Genomic DNA, 16709 nt, shown 5'->3' on the forward strand with positions numbered 1-16709 from the left:
TCCGGTACACGACACCTTGTTATCTCAGATTCCCCAGCATCGGCAGTTCCTATTATCTGAAAGCAAGAAGAACTGACTTTCTTCAGGTTTAAAATTAATCTCTTAAAATTGTTCCCAGCCCCAAGCTGTTCAGTTACCTGAGAAGCAATCATATCGTGTTCATAGGCAAAAGGGTTTTGTCATCAATAACTGGTCACTAGCACAACTTCCATCCAGCCACAACTGTGCACAACTCCTCTGCAACAAATCATCTACCAAACAAACTTCAATTATTGCTTGTTCAAACAGCCGTATGCACAATGCTTTCCGTGAGTATCAGGTTACTTGCTTTTCAAAGCATGCACCAATCCTTTAACAGACTGATTTTAAAACAGTCCTTTCTCTTTCAGCCCCCAGTTTTAAAAAGCACAAAAATGAACAAAAAGTACTGGTCTTTGTTATTACCCATCACTAATGTCCTTTCAGAAGATGGTGATGAGCTGCCTGTTTGAACCCCTGGTGCAGATGCATTCACAGTGCTGTTGGGATGGGATTTCCATGATTTTGTTGTCATGATAGTGGGGAATATCAATATAATTCCATATCAGGATGGCATGTGACTTGGATGGGGCTTGCGGGTTGTGGTGTCCTCATGCATATGTGGCCCTTTTCATTCCAAGTAGTAGAAGTCATGGGTTTGGAAGGTAATTTTGAAGAAGGATTGTTAAGTTGTGGCATTTATTTTGTGTAAGGCACACACAGTTACCATTCTGTATGTAAAATGGACACTCTGTCAATTGAGTGGTCTGATTTGCCTAGGTTTTTATGTTTGGAACTGCTCTCATTTGGGCTAGTGCAGAGTTTTTCATCATCCTCTGGACTTACCTTGTAGATAGTGGGCAGGTTTCGAGGAGTCAGAAAGTCAGTTGCTTGCTGGAAATTCCAAGTCTGTGACTTGCCTTTCTAGTTACAATACCTTTAAAGCTTGTTCAGTTAACTTTCTGGAGATTAATACTGCAGGATGCTGTTTGTACAATGCTGATGCCATTGAAGGCCAAGGGGAGGTGGATCAATTATAATGGTACATTTTATTTTCAGATTACAGAACTGGACCATGTTTCACATCAGTAGAAAAGCAGATGTGCCAAGGACAACTGACTGGCATTGTCTGCACCAAAATCCTTTGCTGCGCAACAGTTGGACGAGCCTGGGGACATCCATGTGAGATGTGTCCCGCCCAGCCACAACCATGTCGTCGTGGTTTTATTCCAAATATTCGAACAGGAGCTTGTCAAGGTAAGAAATGTAATAATCACATGCAGAATTTTTGAAATGTAATCAAAGATCATATTTAATTAACTTATGTGGTTTTGTAAATACAAAATGAAACCACTCTTCAGGCGATTATTTATCCTTAGGGCATGGTTCCCTAAATTTGCCAAGGATAGGCTATTGTCAGCTGGAGTAACTAGCAGAAATTGTTTGATTATAATGCTTGAATATATACAATATTTTATTAAAATGAATGCTTCTTGTCCTTTAATTATTATGCTGCTCATCCATTGAAACAACTGATAGAAACTTTTTTGAATGTTTGTTTGCAGGTTTTTAGCCAAAGTAGGCTAATTTTAATTAGTTATTCATGTAATATATTAAACAGGTACTTAAGATGTAACACATTTTTTGCATTTTTAAAAAATATGTATTATAGAAAAACATAATATTAGGAATAAAGTAAGACAAACTAAAAGAACTATTTAATCAAATCATAACAGGGAGGTTAAGAATAAAATTTTGCTGGAGGAGTTTATGATTAGTCATCTTCAGAGGAATTCTTTCAAACAGTTTTTAGAAACCAGACATTTTCTATGTCATGTTCATAAAAAGTGGCTGATTTCAATATTTGGTGATGCTATAGGAAGGGAATTTATATAGTAATAGGAGACTAGAAATCAAATGCATCTTGAGAGATGTTGCAGGCATCATTAAATTCCTGGAACACATGCTGTTACCTGGAGAGGTGTGAACTGTGGAAGCCAGATTGGTCCAGGTTCAACAGAAGGTGGCCTTGTGGGTTTGTTTGCTAGGGTTGGTGAAAATGTTGTAAACTAATTTGACAGAGAGGTGGGACAGCAAAGTACAACATTAGAAAGGGGAAACAAGGGGAGCAAAGGATTAATAGCGATCAGTAGCACTAGAGAAACTAATAGGAAGTTATTCGGTGGAGTCAGATTAAGAAAGACTCAGATTTACTATGCATGTATGTAAATGCACAGAATAAGGTAAATCAGGCTCATGACAAATAGCCTTATGGAAGTATTACATTCTGGTGATCGAGAGGACCTGGTTCAAAATTGGGCAGGACTGGTTGGAAAGTATTCCTGGATATAAGGGGTTTAAAGAAAATAGGATAGTAGCATTATTCATGAATGAGAATATTATATTGCTGGATGGAGAGGTTGTCCTGGAGGAATCAAGGACAGAATCCATTTTGTTAGTGTAGTGATTGTAACAAGGTCAGCCAGGTGGACCTCAAAGAGCATGAGTTCCCTGATTGGGGCTGTTAACTTGGTCTAATAAGGGAGCCTGGCTGGTTGCAACAATCATCTCAGTGTTGGGGTAAACATTTCAGGCATCATATCATTATTTGGGAAGCTTGACTCGTTCGAGCCTCCTGTCGAAGATTGGACCCAGTATGTGGAAAGAATGCATTATTTTTTCCAGGCAAACAACATTGGGGCAATGAAAAGCAATGAATAATTCTCCTGACAGCTTGTGGACCCACAGCGTTTTTGGTGATGTGAAGTGTAACGTTTCCTGAGGCATCAGATACTAAAACCTTCCAAGAGTTGACGGATTTAGTTAAGCAATATTATGACTTTCCTCTAATTCTGAGGTGCTATCGGTTTTACTCGTCAGTTCACGAATGAGGGGAATCAGAGTCGGGATTTTTGACGAGGCATGTGACTTTGGTTTAATCCTTATTGAAATGTAGAGACACCGTTTGGTATGTGGGATAAATGATGTAACGATACAAAAGCTGCTACTAGCTGAAGGCCAATTAGATTTCAAACAGGTGCAACTGACTCTGATTAGAAAATGCAGCATGTGGAACATATGAATTACAGGGTATGCTATTGGAAGTGGACACCATTTCCAGGCCAGCTGAGCTTGGGGGACACCTCTTGAATGAATTGCATAGCCTCACTCAGACATATGCTGAACAGAGGGATTCTTAAGTCAGCCCACAGTAAAATCCCAAAACAAAACCAAGCCTTGGTCAAACAGTTAACATTGTCTTCAGGATCTGAGTCGACAAGCCATTGCAGTTGCTGTCGGTATGCAGATTCGAGACAGCAAAGAGTTGCACTAGTCTTGAATTGAGAAACAAAATTCATAGGCCAGTATCCAGGAGAGTGCAGACCCTCTAAAGCCCACCTAAGTCTGGCTTAGAACAGTTAAATTGCTTAGCAACATCCAAATCGAAACCAATCAAAATAAATGTCTAGTTAAATAATCATCTGATTTTAATGGAGGCTGATACTGGCACGGCTATATCACTGATTGCCGAATCAGTCTTTAACAAAATTTGCACTGGACGCCAACCCTTAATTTTGCATAAGACCTTGGCTAAACTGAGAGCCTGTACTGGGGAACCTTTACAGATTAAGGGCACAACTTCGGTTCTGGTCTCATATGTGAAGCAGCTTGTTCAGTTACTAGCGATTGTAATAAAAGGCTTGAGCCCAAGTCTGATGGGGCAAAAATGGTTGAGAAAGATTTGCCTTGATTGGCTCAACATTTTTTAATTAGAAAATGATTGCCTGAGTGAAGTCCTAGTTACGTATCTGGAAGTTTTTTGGGAAGGTCTGGAGACTAACAAAGGAGCCAAGGCCACTTTGCGTGTTGACCAGGAAGCATGTCCATGATTCTGCAAGGCCCGCCCAGTGCCATTTGCCTTATGTGCAAAAGTACAGCTGTAAAGCAGCAGGCTGCAAACCAAATGAATCATCAAACAATTAGTTTGAGGAATGGGCAGCGTCGGTCGTACTGATTGTGAAGCCTATCGAGTCAGTTTGCCTTTGTGGGGATCTTAAACAAACGGTAAACCACTTCTCGTAGCTGTATAAATACTCAATCCTATGCATAGAGGACATATATGCAGAGCTAGTCAGGGGGCTCTGTCCTTCACGAAGTTGGACATCAGCCATGTGTACTTGCAATTACAGTTAGGTGATGATTCCCAGAAGTACGCTACAATTAATACCCATGAAGGTTTGTACCAATATACGAGACTGCCATTTGGGGTATTATCAGCCTGTGCCATTTTTCAACAGCTGATGGAGAACATATTACAAGGTCTACCACAGGGTGCCATTTATCTGGATGATGTGCTAATAACGGGAAAGACCATTGAAGAGCACTTAGAGAACTTGGACATAGACGTTTCTCCAAGGCAGGCATATGCCTTAGAAGGGAAAAATGTGTGTTTCAGGCACCCCAAGTAACCTACTTGGGCTACAGAGTCGACAAGACCACCTTACACTCATTGGAAGATAAAATGAGGGCGATCAAAGGTGACCCAGCTCCCATGTTTGTGCAGGAGCTTAGATCTTTCCTTAGATTGGTGAATTATTACAGAAAATACATACATAACCAGGCCTCCATCCTGGGACCATTATATCTGCTATTGAAAAGGGGTCAACCTTGGAAATGGTGACGTAGCCTTTAGGGAAATGAAGAAGCAGTTACCATCATCTAAGGTGTTGGCACACTATGATCCCAAGCCAGATCTGGTGCTGACATGTGATGCTTCCCGGTACAATACCTGGGTAGTGTTGGGTCACAGATGGCCCAATGGAGAGGAATGCCCAAAAGCGAATACTTCCAGGACTTTGGCTGATGCAACGTGCAAACATGCCTGGATAGAGAAGGAAGGTTTGGTGGTCATCTTTGGTGTGAGAAAGTTCCACCAATACCTTTTATGGATATAAATTTAGAATAGGAACTTACCACAAACCCCTGCTAGGATTACTCGAAGAAGACAAGGCCGTGCTGCCCATAACTTCAAGTCTAATTCAGCAGTGGGCTCTCATTCTGAGTACATACAATTACAAGTTAGAACACTGTCTGGGAGGCCAAGTAGCAAATGTGGACACCTTGAGCAGCCTCCCATTAGCAGATACACTGGTGGTGCCACAGCTGGAGGAGTCTGTTCTGGTTTTAAACTTTCTGGACACCCTTCCAGTCACCACTGATAATATAAGACTGTGGTTGCAAAAAGATCTGATCCTGGCAAAACTAAAACAGCTAGGGGTAATGGGGGAAGCAAATGGGCCATCACAACTAGAATTGAAACCGTTCTGGACCTGGCAAGACCAGATTACCATCGAGGATGGTATTTTGTTACGAGGAGCAAGAGTGATTGTCCTGAGCAAAGATGACCGCCAGATACTGGCTGAACTCCCCCAGGGTTGTCCAGGGTGTCCACTATTAAGATATAACTGTTAGCCAGGATTGGATGCAGACAAAACAGTGTTTGGTAGGACAGTGCCCAGAGTGCGAGCAAGGACAAAAGTTAACTGCCAGCAGTTCCCCTACATTCATGGGAATGGCTGGGTAAACCCTGGACTCGGTTTTACATTGAATATGCAAGTCCTTTCGTGAGCTCAACATTCTTGGTCATTGTTGACACTCATTCAGCGTGGTTGGACATGTACAGAGTTCATTCGTCGAATATGGGATGATGATAGAAAAGCAGTACATGGGCTCCCAGAAGTGTTGATCATAGACAATAGGCCATCATTTACCAGCAGGAAATTTGCATAGTTCCTAAAATCGAATGGCATTCAACATATAAGGACAGTTCCATATCCACATGCATCTTCCAATGATCTGGTGAAAAGTGCAGTCCAAATTTTGAAGACAGGCTTAAAGAAACAGCCCACAGCTTCACGTGATACCAAACTGTCCCAATTCCGATTTGATTATCGAATCACCCATCATGCAACTATGGGGATAGCTCCAGGTGAATTGCTAATGGGGAGAAGACTCTGCACCAAGTTAAATGTGATCTTCCCGGACCTGAGGGGGAAGGTGAAACGATATCAGGAAGGCCAGTGCCAGATGCAGGACTACTCTCAGCGACAGATACAGTTTGTTCAGCAGATGAAGTTTGACGCCGAAATCATGGAAATGACCCTGCATGGGTAACAGGCACAGCTGACATGAGGTCAGGTCCCATGATCTACAAATATTGGGTAGGTGAGGTGGTTCTGAACAAACACATTGACCACGTGCAAGATGCAAACTCACTAAAGGGGCAGGAACAAATATACCCTGCCCCTCAGAACCATCAGAAAGCCTGTTGGAACCCATGGGTTCTGCCCCTCCAACTAGCGTTGAAGAAACTTCAGAATCTGAGAAGGACACAGCAGATGATGCAGCCTCGATAACATAACCACTTGAAGAAGAGGATGAATTTCTTCCGTATCAGAGGCTGAGTCAGAGGAATCAGACCAAGTGTGAAAACGCCCCAGAAGATGCTACAAGGAAAAGAACAACTCTACATCCCTCGACTTAGAGGGGGAGGGATGTAGTTATTGTAGCGAGATCAGCTGTTTGGGCAGATATGATATGAACAGGAGTGCCAGAGGTTCTGTTCTCCTGAGAGTTGCCTCTGAGGAAGCCGGACTAAGGTCGAGTACTATGCATGTGTAAATAAAGGGTGACTTGGTGATGGCCTCTTTGTAGTTATATAAGTTAGCGTCAAGTACCAGTAGAGTTACCATTACACCAATAGGGTATTTTGTAAGTTACTAACTAGTAGAAGGGATATCAAGGACGGATTTGCAGGAAAATTACATAGAAGTCAATATCTATAAAGTAATAATGACGAGGCTTCAGTGTTTCAAGTATGTTCTGAGATAGCAATACTTTAAAGGGCAGAGAGCATGACGTATTTTTGGAAGTATATTCAGGAGAATTTTTTTGACTAGTGCTTATAGAATCATAGAATAGAATCCCTACAGTGTGGAAACAGGCCCTTCGGCCCAACAAGTCCTCACTGACCTTTGGAGCATCCCATCCAGACCCATACCCCTATAATCCACACATCCCTGAACACTACGGGCGATTTAGCATGGCCGATCCACCTAACCTGCACATCTTTGGACTTTGGGAGGAAACCTGAGCACCCGGAGGAAACTCACACAGACACGGGGAGAATGTGTAGACTCCACACAGACAGTTGCCTGAGGCTGGAATCGAACCCGGATCCCTGGTGCTGTGAGGCTACAGTGAAAACCACTGAGCCACTGTGCCGCCCCTGACACAGTCTGATACAATAAGAAAGGAGGCATGATTGCATCTGGTCTTTGAAATTTCAGGTGAATCAAGTCACTCAGTAGAGAAACCCTAACCCTTGATTATGGTATCATGAGGTTTAGATGAGCCATGGAAAAGGTCAAGAAGCAATCCACGTTAAAGGAAAATGGATTCAGTCTAGAAAAGAGAAAGTTCAAAGGAGGTTTGACAGAGGTGTCCAAGATCATGAAAGATCTAGATCTAGTAGGTAGAAATAAACTTCTTCTTGGCAGAAGGTCAAGAACCAGAGGGCACTAATTTAATATGATTGGCAGAAGAACCAACAGCGACATGAGAATTTCTTTTATATACGGCAGGGTGGTTAGCAATGCCAGCAAGCATTTGCAGTCTATTCACTTTTGCTTTCAAAAGGGATAAGTATCTAAAGAAGAGATCACGTAGGTGGAGGCTAGCTAAATCACTTCTGCAGGGCGCTGGCAAAGATCAATGGATAAATTGCCTCCGTCTATAATTGTAACCGTCCTATGATGCATTAATACGCATTAGAAGCATTCAAGCTAATTTGGGAACTGAAGATCCAACTACTGCAGATGGGAAGCCAACTGTACAGAGTGAAACTTTTTCTTCATTCCTGAATATATAAAGATTTTTTTTCTGTTTTTTGTTTTGATTTCTTCATTTTCTGTAGCATTTAAATCCTCATAATATATGTTAATAGGATAATCAGATAGTAAAAGGTCCAAATATGTCACGCTGCAATTAACATTCAAGTGAGTTGATCCAGTTCATTGGAAAATTGTAAGGATCACCTAGTCAGAAAAACCATTTATTGTGTTGATGATTGTTTTGACCCAGTGAATATACATATATTCTAGGAAAAATCTAGAAACCACATTTTGCACTATTGAGCTAAATAATTTTGTGTCTGACAATTATTTTGTTTAACCTGTAATATTCTGAAATTTCCCTCTGTAAAATCCACTAGACAGTGTCAGATGTGCATTTATCTTTGGCTGCTGAGATCAGGATTTTACAGCAGCCTTTAAAGCATGAAACTTGCAACATTTTTTTTAAGTGTGAGGAAAGTGAAAAGTTTTTTGATGATATTACTTGACAAGTATGATTCCAGATTGAAATCTAGCTTGATAAATTTAAAAAAAGCAAAATTGTCTTTCAAAGAGGTACAAGCATGCAATGCTACAGATCTGGTTTAAAAAATAAAATGCAAGTTTATTATGCAGAAGAAAAGATAAAATAGAATATTCAAAGTTCCAAATGAGTCTGACATCAGTGATGGATACGTTATTGGAGGAAATTCTGAGAGACAGGATTTACATGCATTTGGAGAGGCAAGGACTGATTAGGGATAGTCAGCATAGCTTTATGCATAGAAATTTGTCTCTCACAAACTTGATTTCAGTTTTTTGAGGATGTGACCAAGAAGACAGATGAGGGCAGAGCGGTAGACATTGTTTACATAGACTTTTGTAAGGCCTTCGACAAGGTTCCACATGATAGACTGGTTAGTAAAATTAGATCACGTGGGATTCAGGAAAAGCTTGCCAGTTGGACACAAAATTGGCTTGACAGTAGGACACAGAAGGTGAGCAGTGTAGAGTTGTTTTTCGGCCTGGAGGCCTGTGATCAGCAGTGTTCCACGGGAATTGGAGCTGAGTACAGTGTTGTTTGTCATTTATATAAATGATTTGGATGGGAATATAGGACGAATGATTAGTATGTTTGTGGATGACACCAAAATTGTTGGTATAGTAGATTGTGGGGAAGGTTATACAAGATTACAAAGGGATCTTGATTAGTTGGGTCAATGGGCCAAGCAGTGGCAAATGGAGTTTAATTGAGATAAATGTGAGATGTTGCATTTTGGTAAGACAAACAAGGGCAGGACTTACACAGTTAATAGTAGGGCCCTAGGGAGTGTTGTAGAACAGGGAGGCAGAGGGGTTCAGGTACATACTTCATTGAAAGTTGCATCGCAGGTAAACAGAGTAGTAAAAAAAGCATTTGGCACGTTTGCCTTCATTGCTGAGAACATTGAGTGTGGGAGTGGTGACATCATGTTATATTGTACCGGATGTTGGTGAGGCCACTTTTGCATACTCTGTACATACTGGTCACCCTGCTATAGGAAGGATATTATTAAGTTGGAGAGGATGCAGAAAAAAATTTACAAGAATGCTGCTGGGATTGAAGAGTTTGAGTTATATGGACAGGCTGGATAATTTGGGACTTTTTTTGGTGTTATAATTGTTCATCTCGGGTGAAGCCTGCAACTCATAAGGATGAAGCAGCAACCTTGTCATCTTTGTACTAAATTCAATTGTCAATGACAAGACAAAATGGTTGCCACCCACATGCAAAGTGGGTGAATCATAGCATCATAGAATCCTTACAGTGTGGAAACGGGCCCTTCGGCCCACCGAGTCCACACCGAACCTCAAAGCATCTCACCCAAACCCATCCCTTTTAACCCACCCAATCTACACCTCCCTGAACACTACAGGCAATTTAGATAGAATGTTGTAAGTTGTAAGGATGTTGTAAGTTACTATTTTTCTCTTTGGGAGTAGAGTATAATTCTTTGCATGTCAGACCCTGGGGCAGTAGTAGTAATCATGCATTCATTGATTTGTGTAATGCCACCTATCTGCCATCAAGTTGGATTTTATTAAAAGGTCATTGATTTTGCAAGAAATGAACATAAAGAATTATGACCTCAAGTATTCATGACAGTTACATCTTTTATATTGGTTGTCACCCATCATATCAGATGTACAAAGTTATGCAGTTGCAGACTTAAAAGTTGCACCTGAGTTTGCCATTTCTTCTTCTTTCATACCTAACACTGAAGACAACACTTGTCAGCTGCAACATTTACACACCTAACTAAATGTTCTGTAACATGGTCTGTGATATTCAATAGTCGCTTTATTTGGGAAGAGGTGCTATAGTGGTGGATAAGTGCTTGAATTTTACTCCCCTGTTTTGGTTACATAACGGAGAGCTCCATATCAAGACATGACATTATCCCTTTTGTGAAGCCTGCATAGCACACTGTGTCGAGGCATAATGTATTATTTGTGCTTGGGATCAGGGGTACTTCTGAAGAACAGCCTTACTAGTTAACTAAAAAGTTAACTCTGTTTCATTCTTCACAGATACTGCCAGACGTATGGGGTTTCTCCAGTATCTTCTGTGTATGTTCCACTTCATCAATGTACAGCTTATTTATGGCCATAGATGCCATGTTTTGAAGGTATACACCAGATATCCTGGAAGCTGCAGTTCTGTGTGCATGCTCAAGAGTTTACAGATTCTGAAGTCCTTTCAAGGTCCTTGGATCTTGTGGAAGGACGAGGACGGCCCCTTCCAAACATGGCTGATAAAACTTTTACGAAACCACCAGACTATGACAGAACAAAGATACAACATTCTCTACACTGGGGAAACGAAACGTAGACTAGGTGATCACTTTGCAGAACATCTACATCCTGCTCGCAAAAAAGACCCTAAGCTTCCAGTTGCCTGCCACTTTGACACATCACCCTATTCTCTGGCCAATATCTCTGCCTCAGGCTTGCTGCAGTGTTCCAGTGAAGCTCAGTGCAAGCTGGAAGAACAACACCTCATTTTCTGCTTGGGGACCCTGCAGCCCTCTGGACACAATATCGAGTTCAATAATTTTAGGGCCTAAACTCTCCCATGCCCTAGCCCCCTACCCCACACACCAAGCCTTGTTATCACGTAGTCTGCTATTACACTGTACCTGTTGTTAGTCACTAACAGTCCTCATTAACAGCTATTCATCCTAACCAGATCGTTACCAACTCCTTTGTCCAACTGCTCTTCTCTCTCTTACGCCTCTATCCCCACCTATCATTTAATCCATATCCCCTCCTCCTCCCCCTTCCTATCTTCTGCAAATAAACCAACGTTTTCTTAGCTACTGTCAGTTCTGAGGCAGCAACACTGCACCCAAAAAGTTAACTCTGTTTTATTCACAGATGCTTCCAGACCTGCTGAGCTTTTCCGGCAACTTGTTTTTGTTCCTGATTTGCAGCATCTGCAGTTCTTTCGGTTTTTATTAGAGATACAACACTGCCCATGCTTCCACCAGGACGATAATGGAGAAAACCTTAGAGGTTTCAATAACTGGACTGCTTCAGCAGGGTTTTACAACGTTGCTCAGAAAGGGTGCACTGCACCATTTTGGCATGTGGTGTCCTTCATAATAGCAGCTGATAAAGGTGGTATCTTCCAGTAGAAATGAGGGATCAAGAGCAATCTTTTTGGGTTGATGATCAGGTCATTGTCAAGGAGGGACATCCAGGAGACCAAGATAGAGTTATGCGTGGTCGAGCATGAGAGGTCAACCAGAGCCTGATTGATACATGCTTCCAGAATTCATGCATTAGATTTGAACTGCCGTTCATTGTGTTAATTTATGTTGACTAAATTGCTGTCAGCTGCTGGACAGTCTACAGTACATGATCTGGTTATTTTCAGAGTCATTGAACTTTTCTGTTGATGAATGAATTTTTACTTATCCATTACGAATGTGTGCGTGCTATCTCTAGCTGATCCAACTTTAAAGTATTTGCACTTTACAGGGCCTCCTCACCATTGGGGAAAAAGCAGCAGTCACTGAGATAGGGCAGTGATATGGCATGGTGCTGAGGTGAGGTGGCTATATACCATGTGTTGACTGAAGCCTTAACAGCCACCTCACAGCACCTTGCCATGTCACAACCCTGTTACTTTAAGCTGGGAGTGAAATAGAGTTTCCAAGTGTTGAGCAGTGCATTTCCTTATGATAGGCAGAAGGTTAAGAGCACCTTCTTTTCATCCTTACATCATTAGCTGTTTATGCAGACTGCTGAATTGTCCTGAAATGCTTCAACCCGTAAACAGTGTTTAATCCAAGAAAGGCATTAATTTGTGCGGTTTCTGTGAGCAGGGAGCTGAGCTATGAGGGACAGTGAGGTTGTGAACTTCCCATCATACATCTTCCAACTTTGAATATTAATGTACTCTCTGAGAAGCTTAATTACAATTTCTTTCATCCTTGAAATATCTGAGGAGGCGCAATGGTTAGCACTGCTGCCTCATCGCAGCAGGGACCCAGTTTGATTCCAGCCTCGGACAGCTGCCTGTGGTGTTTGCACATTTTCACTGTCTGCGTGGGTTTCTTCCGGGTGCTCCGGTTTCCTTCCACTGTCCAAAGATATGCAGGTTAGATGGATTGGCCATGCTAAATTGCCGATAATGTTCAGGGATGTGTAGGTTATGTGGATTGGCAATGGGAGATGCAGGGATAGGATAGATGGGTGAGTCTGGGTGGGATTCTTTTCAGAGATTTGGTGTGGACTTGTCGGTCCGAGTGGCCTGTTTCCACACTGTAGGGATTACTATAATAAAGTCTGAAATGAGTGCAACTTCACCAGATTTGACAGCCTAGAGCAGATATTTTAAGGGTGCAAGTGAGCATATCTTTATGAAAGTGCATGATTATTTAAAGTGAAGTGTCATCTGTGCCCCCTAAAAGCCTTCAGTGTTTTTTTTCTTACTTGCTTGCCCACTATGTCTATGTGCAGTCCCAATATCCACAGTTGGGGAGGAGGGAGCCTGCTCTGTAGTTGGCCCTGTTGGCCTTGAAAACCTGGTTGATCACTCCTGGGGTCATTGAGCCCAGAGTGCCTAGGTCTTCTGCGAGTGTCCTGTCCGAATGCTCACCCTCCTTGGCTTTGACTTGTGCATTCTTTGGCACCATAGGTATTGGAGAGATACTGGGGATGAACCTCTGGAGTGGTCTGAGAGGAAGCTTCTGGGGACCTATGTGTGATTCCTCTCTTGGAGTGCCTGCTGGTATCGTCTGGGCTCTCTGAGAGGAGGGGTCACCTGAAGTAAGGTGAAGCTATATAGCCATTTATGCTGGGTAGTCTCAAAGAGTGATGAAGTGCATATCTGTTAGATACTGAATGTGGTGAACTTGGGTCTTCATGGTGGTAGCCAAACTGTCAATGAAGGAAGCCATAGACATGCATGTTGGAGCCACTGTCATACTGATAACGTTGGTGGACGCCTCTATTTTTTCATCCAGTTTACTGATTGCCTCTTCCCAACTTACCTTATGTTCCTATGTCTTTGTATTTGATGAAGTCATTAATGGTAGAGACCATGGGATTGTGTTTTGCATGGGTCTGAGCAAGTACTTAGTGCTGACAGTCCTCTGAGTATTACAGACCTAGAACATTTCTTCCTCGACTTGCTGTACGTCCATATCCTTTACATTTTCTGCCCTGTAAGACTATCATACCAAAACCATAAAGGTATGTAAAATTTACTGAACTGAAAAGAAGTCTTAATTACAATCTACTTTTAAGGTCTTCAGAATTTCCAGTAAAATCCTGTGGGTAAGTGTTAAGTTTTACCGTCTGGATGCTCAGTATTACCTGAGCAGAGTGCAAAAAGTAACGTTTAGTGAAGATAATTGAAACCCAACAAAGCTCAATAGATTTCATTACATTTATTTAAAGTAAAGGAGATCAAATAATGTTAGCCGTACATGGCAAATTTCCTCCTCTGTTCTCCACACAGGTGATGCAAAACCCACAGGTTGTAAAGTCTAAAATTAATATATCTATTTGTGTAAAAATTATATTAAAATAAGAGTGCCTAATTTATTTTTCCATATCCTTTCCCTAGGGAGTATTATTTTCAGTTGAATTTGTTTTTGATAATTCTGGTAGAAACACTTTATTGCCATGAATTTGTTTTTGAAAAAGGTTTCTTTTGATTCATGCGGAGTCGATGAGAAATGCATATCAAAATATTATGAAGTATGAATGCTTTGAAATCTGAAATAATGAAACCATTCGAAGTTATGTTTTTGGGTGATCATGGCATAACAAATCTGGGCTTTTTTTAAATCATTCTCAATGTCAAATACTTTAGATTATATCTATATTATTACTAACAAAAGCCCTCAACCTCTGTCTGAACTGAGGCCCACTCAGCATAAATTATGTTGCTGATTAGTCGTATCCCAGCTTGTTTCACTAAAGCCTTTGGAAAGATTCTGTGCTGTATTTGGCTTCCATTCTAATTCCTCCAGCTGTGTAAATTCTTGCATTGTCTGTGTGTCTGGAAGGAAGTAGGGGGAGATTAAAAGGGAAGCTTTCTTAGACTGGTATACTTACTAGTATGACACATCTGAATATGGAAAATGATATACTTGCAGTGTTTGTATTCAGGCAATGATTTTAAGATAATATGTTCATTATAATAAAAAACATAAATTGCATTTACCAGCTGCCAGATATATCATAGATTTTAGTAGTGTTTCTTTAGATGCTATGCAGAATAGTTAAATTGCAAATGTTTGTATCTAAAACTATTGAGTAAATTCCTGCAATTTATATGAAGAAAAGCATTCACTCAATGAGAATAGAATTGGACTATTAAATTATCTTAAAATTAGTAATGAGGTTAAAAATTCATACCATCATATAATCTGAAGCACAAGTATGAATTCGCAAATTTTTAAGCACTTATTTATCGTTAAGAACAGGATGTAAATCCTACCCAAAAACTCACTAGTCCACTCATCCATTTAAGAATAAATGCCTTGAAACTGCTTCTCAATTTCAGGGTTAATCTGTTGGATAGAATGTAAAATTAAGGAGAGATCTATTCCTTCCATGTTTTTGTCCAAGTTCGCCCCTGCTTCTTGAAACCATCTGAAAATGGCTGGATTAATTTATTTTATCCGTTTATTTATCTATTTACTTATTTTCTTTGTTCTTTCATTGGATGGCTGCATTGCTTTGGGTCTAGAGAAATGTAGGCCGGACCCAGATTGGGATTTCCCTTCCTAAAGGGCATTAGCAGATGAGTTTTTGAGAGTTGTCTGAGGCTAACGTCGTATACAGATTTAATAACTGTATTTAAATTCCACCAGTTACTGTATTGGAATTTGAACCTGTGTCACTCTCCTGGACCACTAGATTGCGGTTGGTTCTGCTGTAACACATAGTTGTGTTCCCACACAACATTGCTTTATAGAAAATCATGCTATAGAAATAGCGGGCCTATGGGAAAAATGGGGTCAGGGGTTGACCACCAAAAAAATCAATCAAAACCACTCAAAAATCACTCAAAAGCCTAACACAAAGGATAGCAAGCACAGTTTGAATAAATGTTTAATTCGTATCTAATAATGAAAAAGAAGTAAATGTAACACCTTATCTTGAAAAAATGTCAAGATAACTTGATGGGGGAGGAGATTTTGAGTTTGTTGTTGTTAATGCAGGCGCTGAGGGTCGTTGCCATCATCATCTTCAGGTGCAGTTGTGGTTGCAGGGTTAGGGTGAAAAGTAGTTAATCCAGATGTGGATGGCTGTTATTCATTTGTATTCTGACTGTGTTTCATGAAGAATGGCTTAAAAAAGACATCCAGTTGTTGCTGCTTTGCTGACAGGTACTCCTCCACGCACCAGTGGAATTGCTTTATAGCCAACGCAAGTTTGCATTTTAGAAATAGCATTCTCGTATTCGTCAGTCACGCTATAGCCAGTTCATGTTGCCGGAACATGAGTTACAGCGGAACCGACTGTACTAGGCTAGTGACCTGTCTACTATGCCCTTATTCTTCCCAAGGAAGCTGTAATTGCATTGAGATATAATATATGACCAATTTTTCATTATTACTACATTAATTCATAACCCATGTAAAGGAGGTGTCCTATGATGCCAGCAACTTGAAGTTGATTTAACTCATCACATCGGGCAGTTAGAAAGAATTGACCAGATATTTCTATAATTTTTTTCTTGTTCCTTTCCTTGCTACTTCTTTAAAAGCTTTGGCTTTGTTATAGGGTTTCAACTTTCATGCCTCATCAATTAATAATCTAATGATGACCATGACTCCATTGTCAATTGTCGGAAAAACCCATCTGGTTCACTAATGTCCTTGAGAAGGAAACTGCCATCCTTACCTGGTCTGGCCTACATGTGACTCCAGACCCACAGCAATGTGGTTGAATCCGAACTGCCCTCTGGGCAATTAGGAATGGACAATAAGTGCTGCCTAGCCAACAATGCCCTCATCCCATTAATGAATAAAGAAAAAAATATTCTATAGAAATACAGCAGGTACTGCCATAGGGAATACCTTGCTATCTCTCCTTTTGAAAGAGTAAAGAAAAACCAACAGAACAAGATCAGACACTATTGAACACATACGGTTTTTTTGCCAATAGGCCATTCAACAATATATAAATCATGATATTGAATCAGAGGATGCAGAATCCATATACTTGGATGTAAGAAATAGCAAGGAGAAGAAGACGCTGCTGGGAGTAGTCTGCTGGACCCCTACCTGTATC

General features: G+C 40.9%; 1 protein-coding gene across 1 annotated transcript in view; it reads left to right on the top strand.

The window, feature by feature from the left end:
* LOC109916808 (fibrillin-1-like) overlaps positions 1-16709 on the top strand; it is a 589008-nt gene that overhangs the window by 127383 nt on the left and 444916 nt on the right. Inside the window, exon 6 of the mRNA XM_048617021.1 lies at positions 1078-1275. Within this exon, the coding sequence (XP_048472978.1) occupies positions 1078-1275 (198 nt within the window). The remainder of the gene's footprint in view (positions 1-1077; positions 1276-16709) is intronic.

Source organism: Rhincodon typus, chromosome 36 (assembly GCF_021869965.1).
Source record: "Rhincodon typus isolate 14 chromosome 36, sRhiTyp1.1, whole genome shotgun sequence".
NCBI lineage: Eukaryota > Metazoa > Chordata > Chondrichthyes > Orectolobiformes > Rhincodontidae > Rhincodon > Rhincodon typus.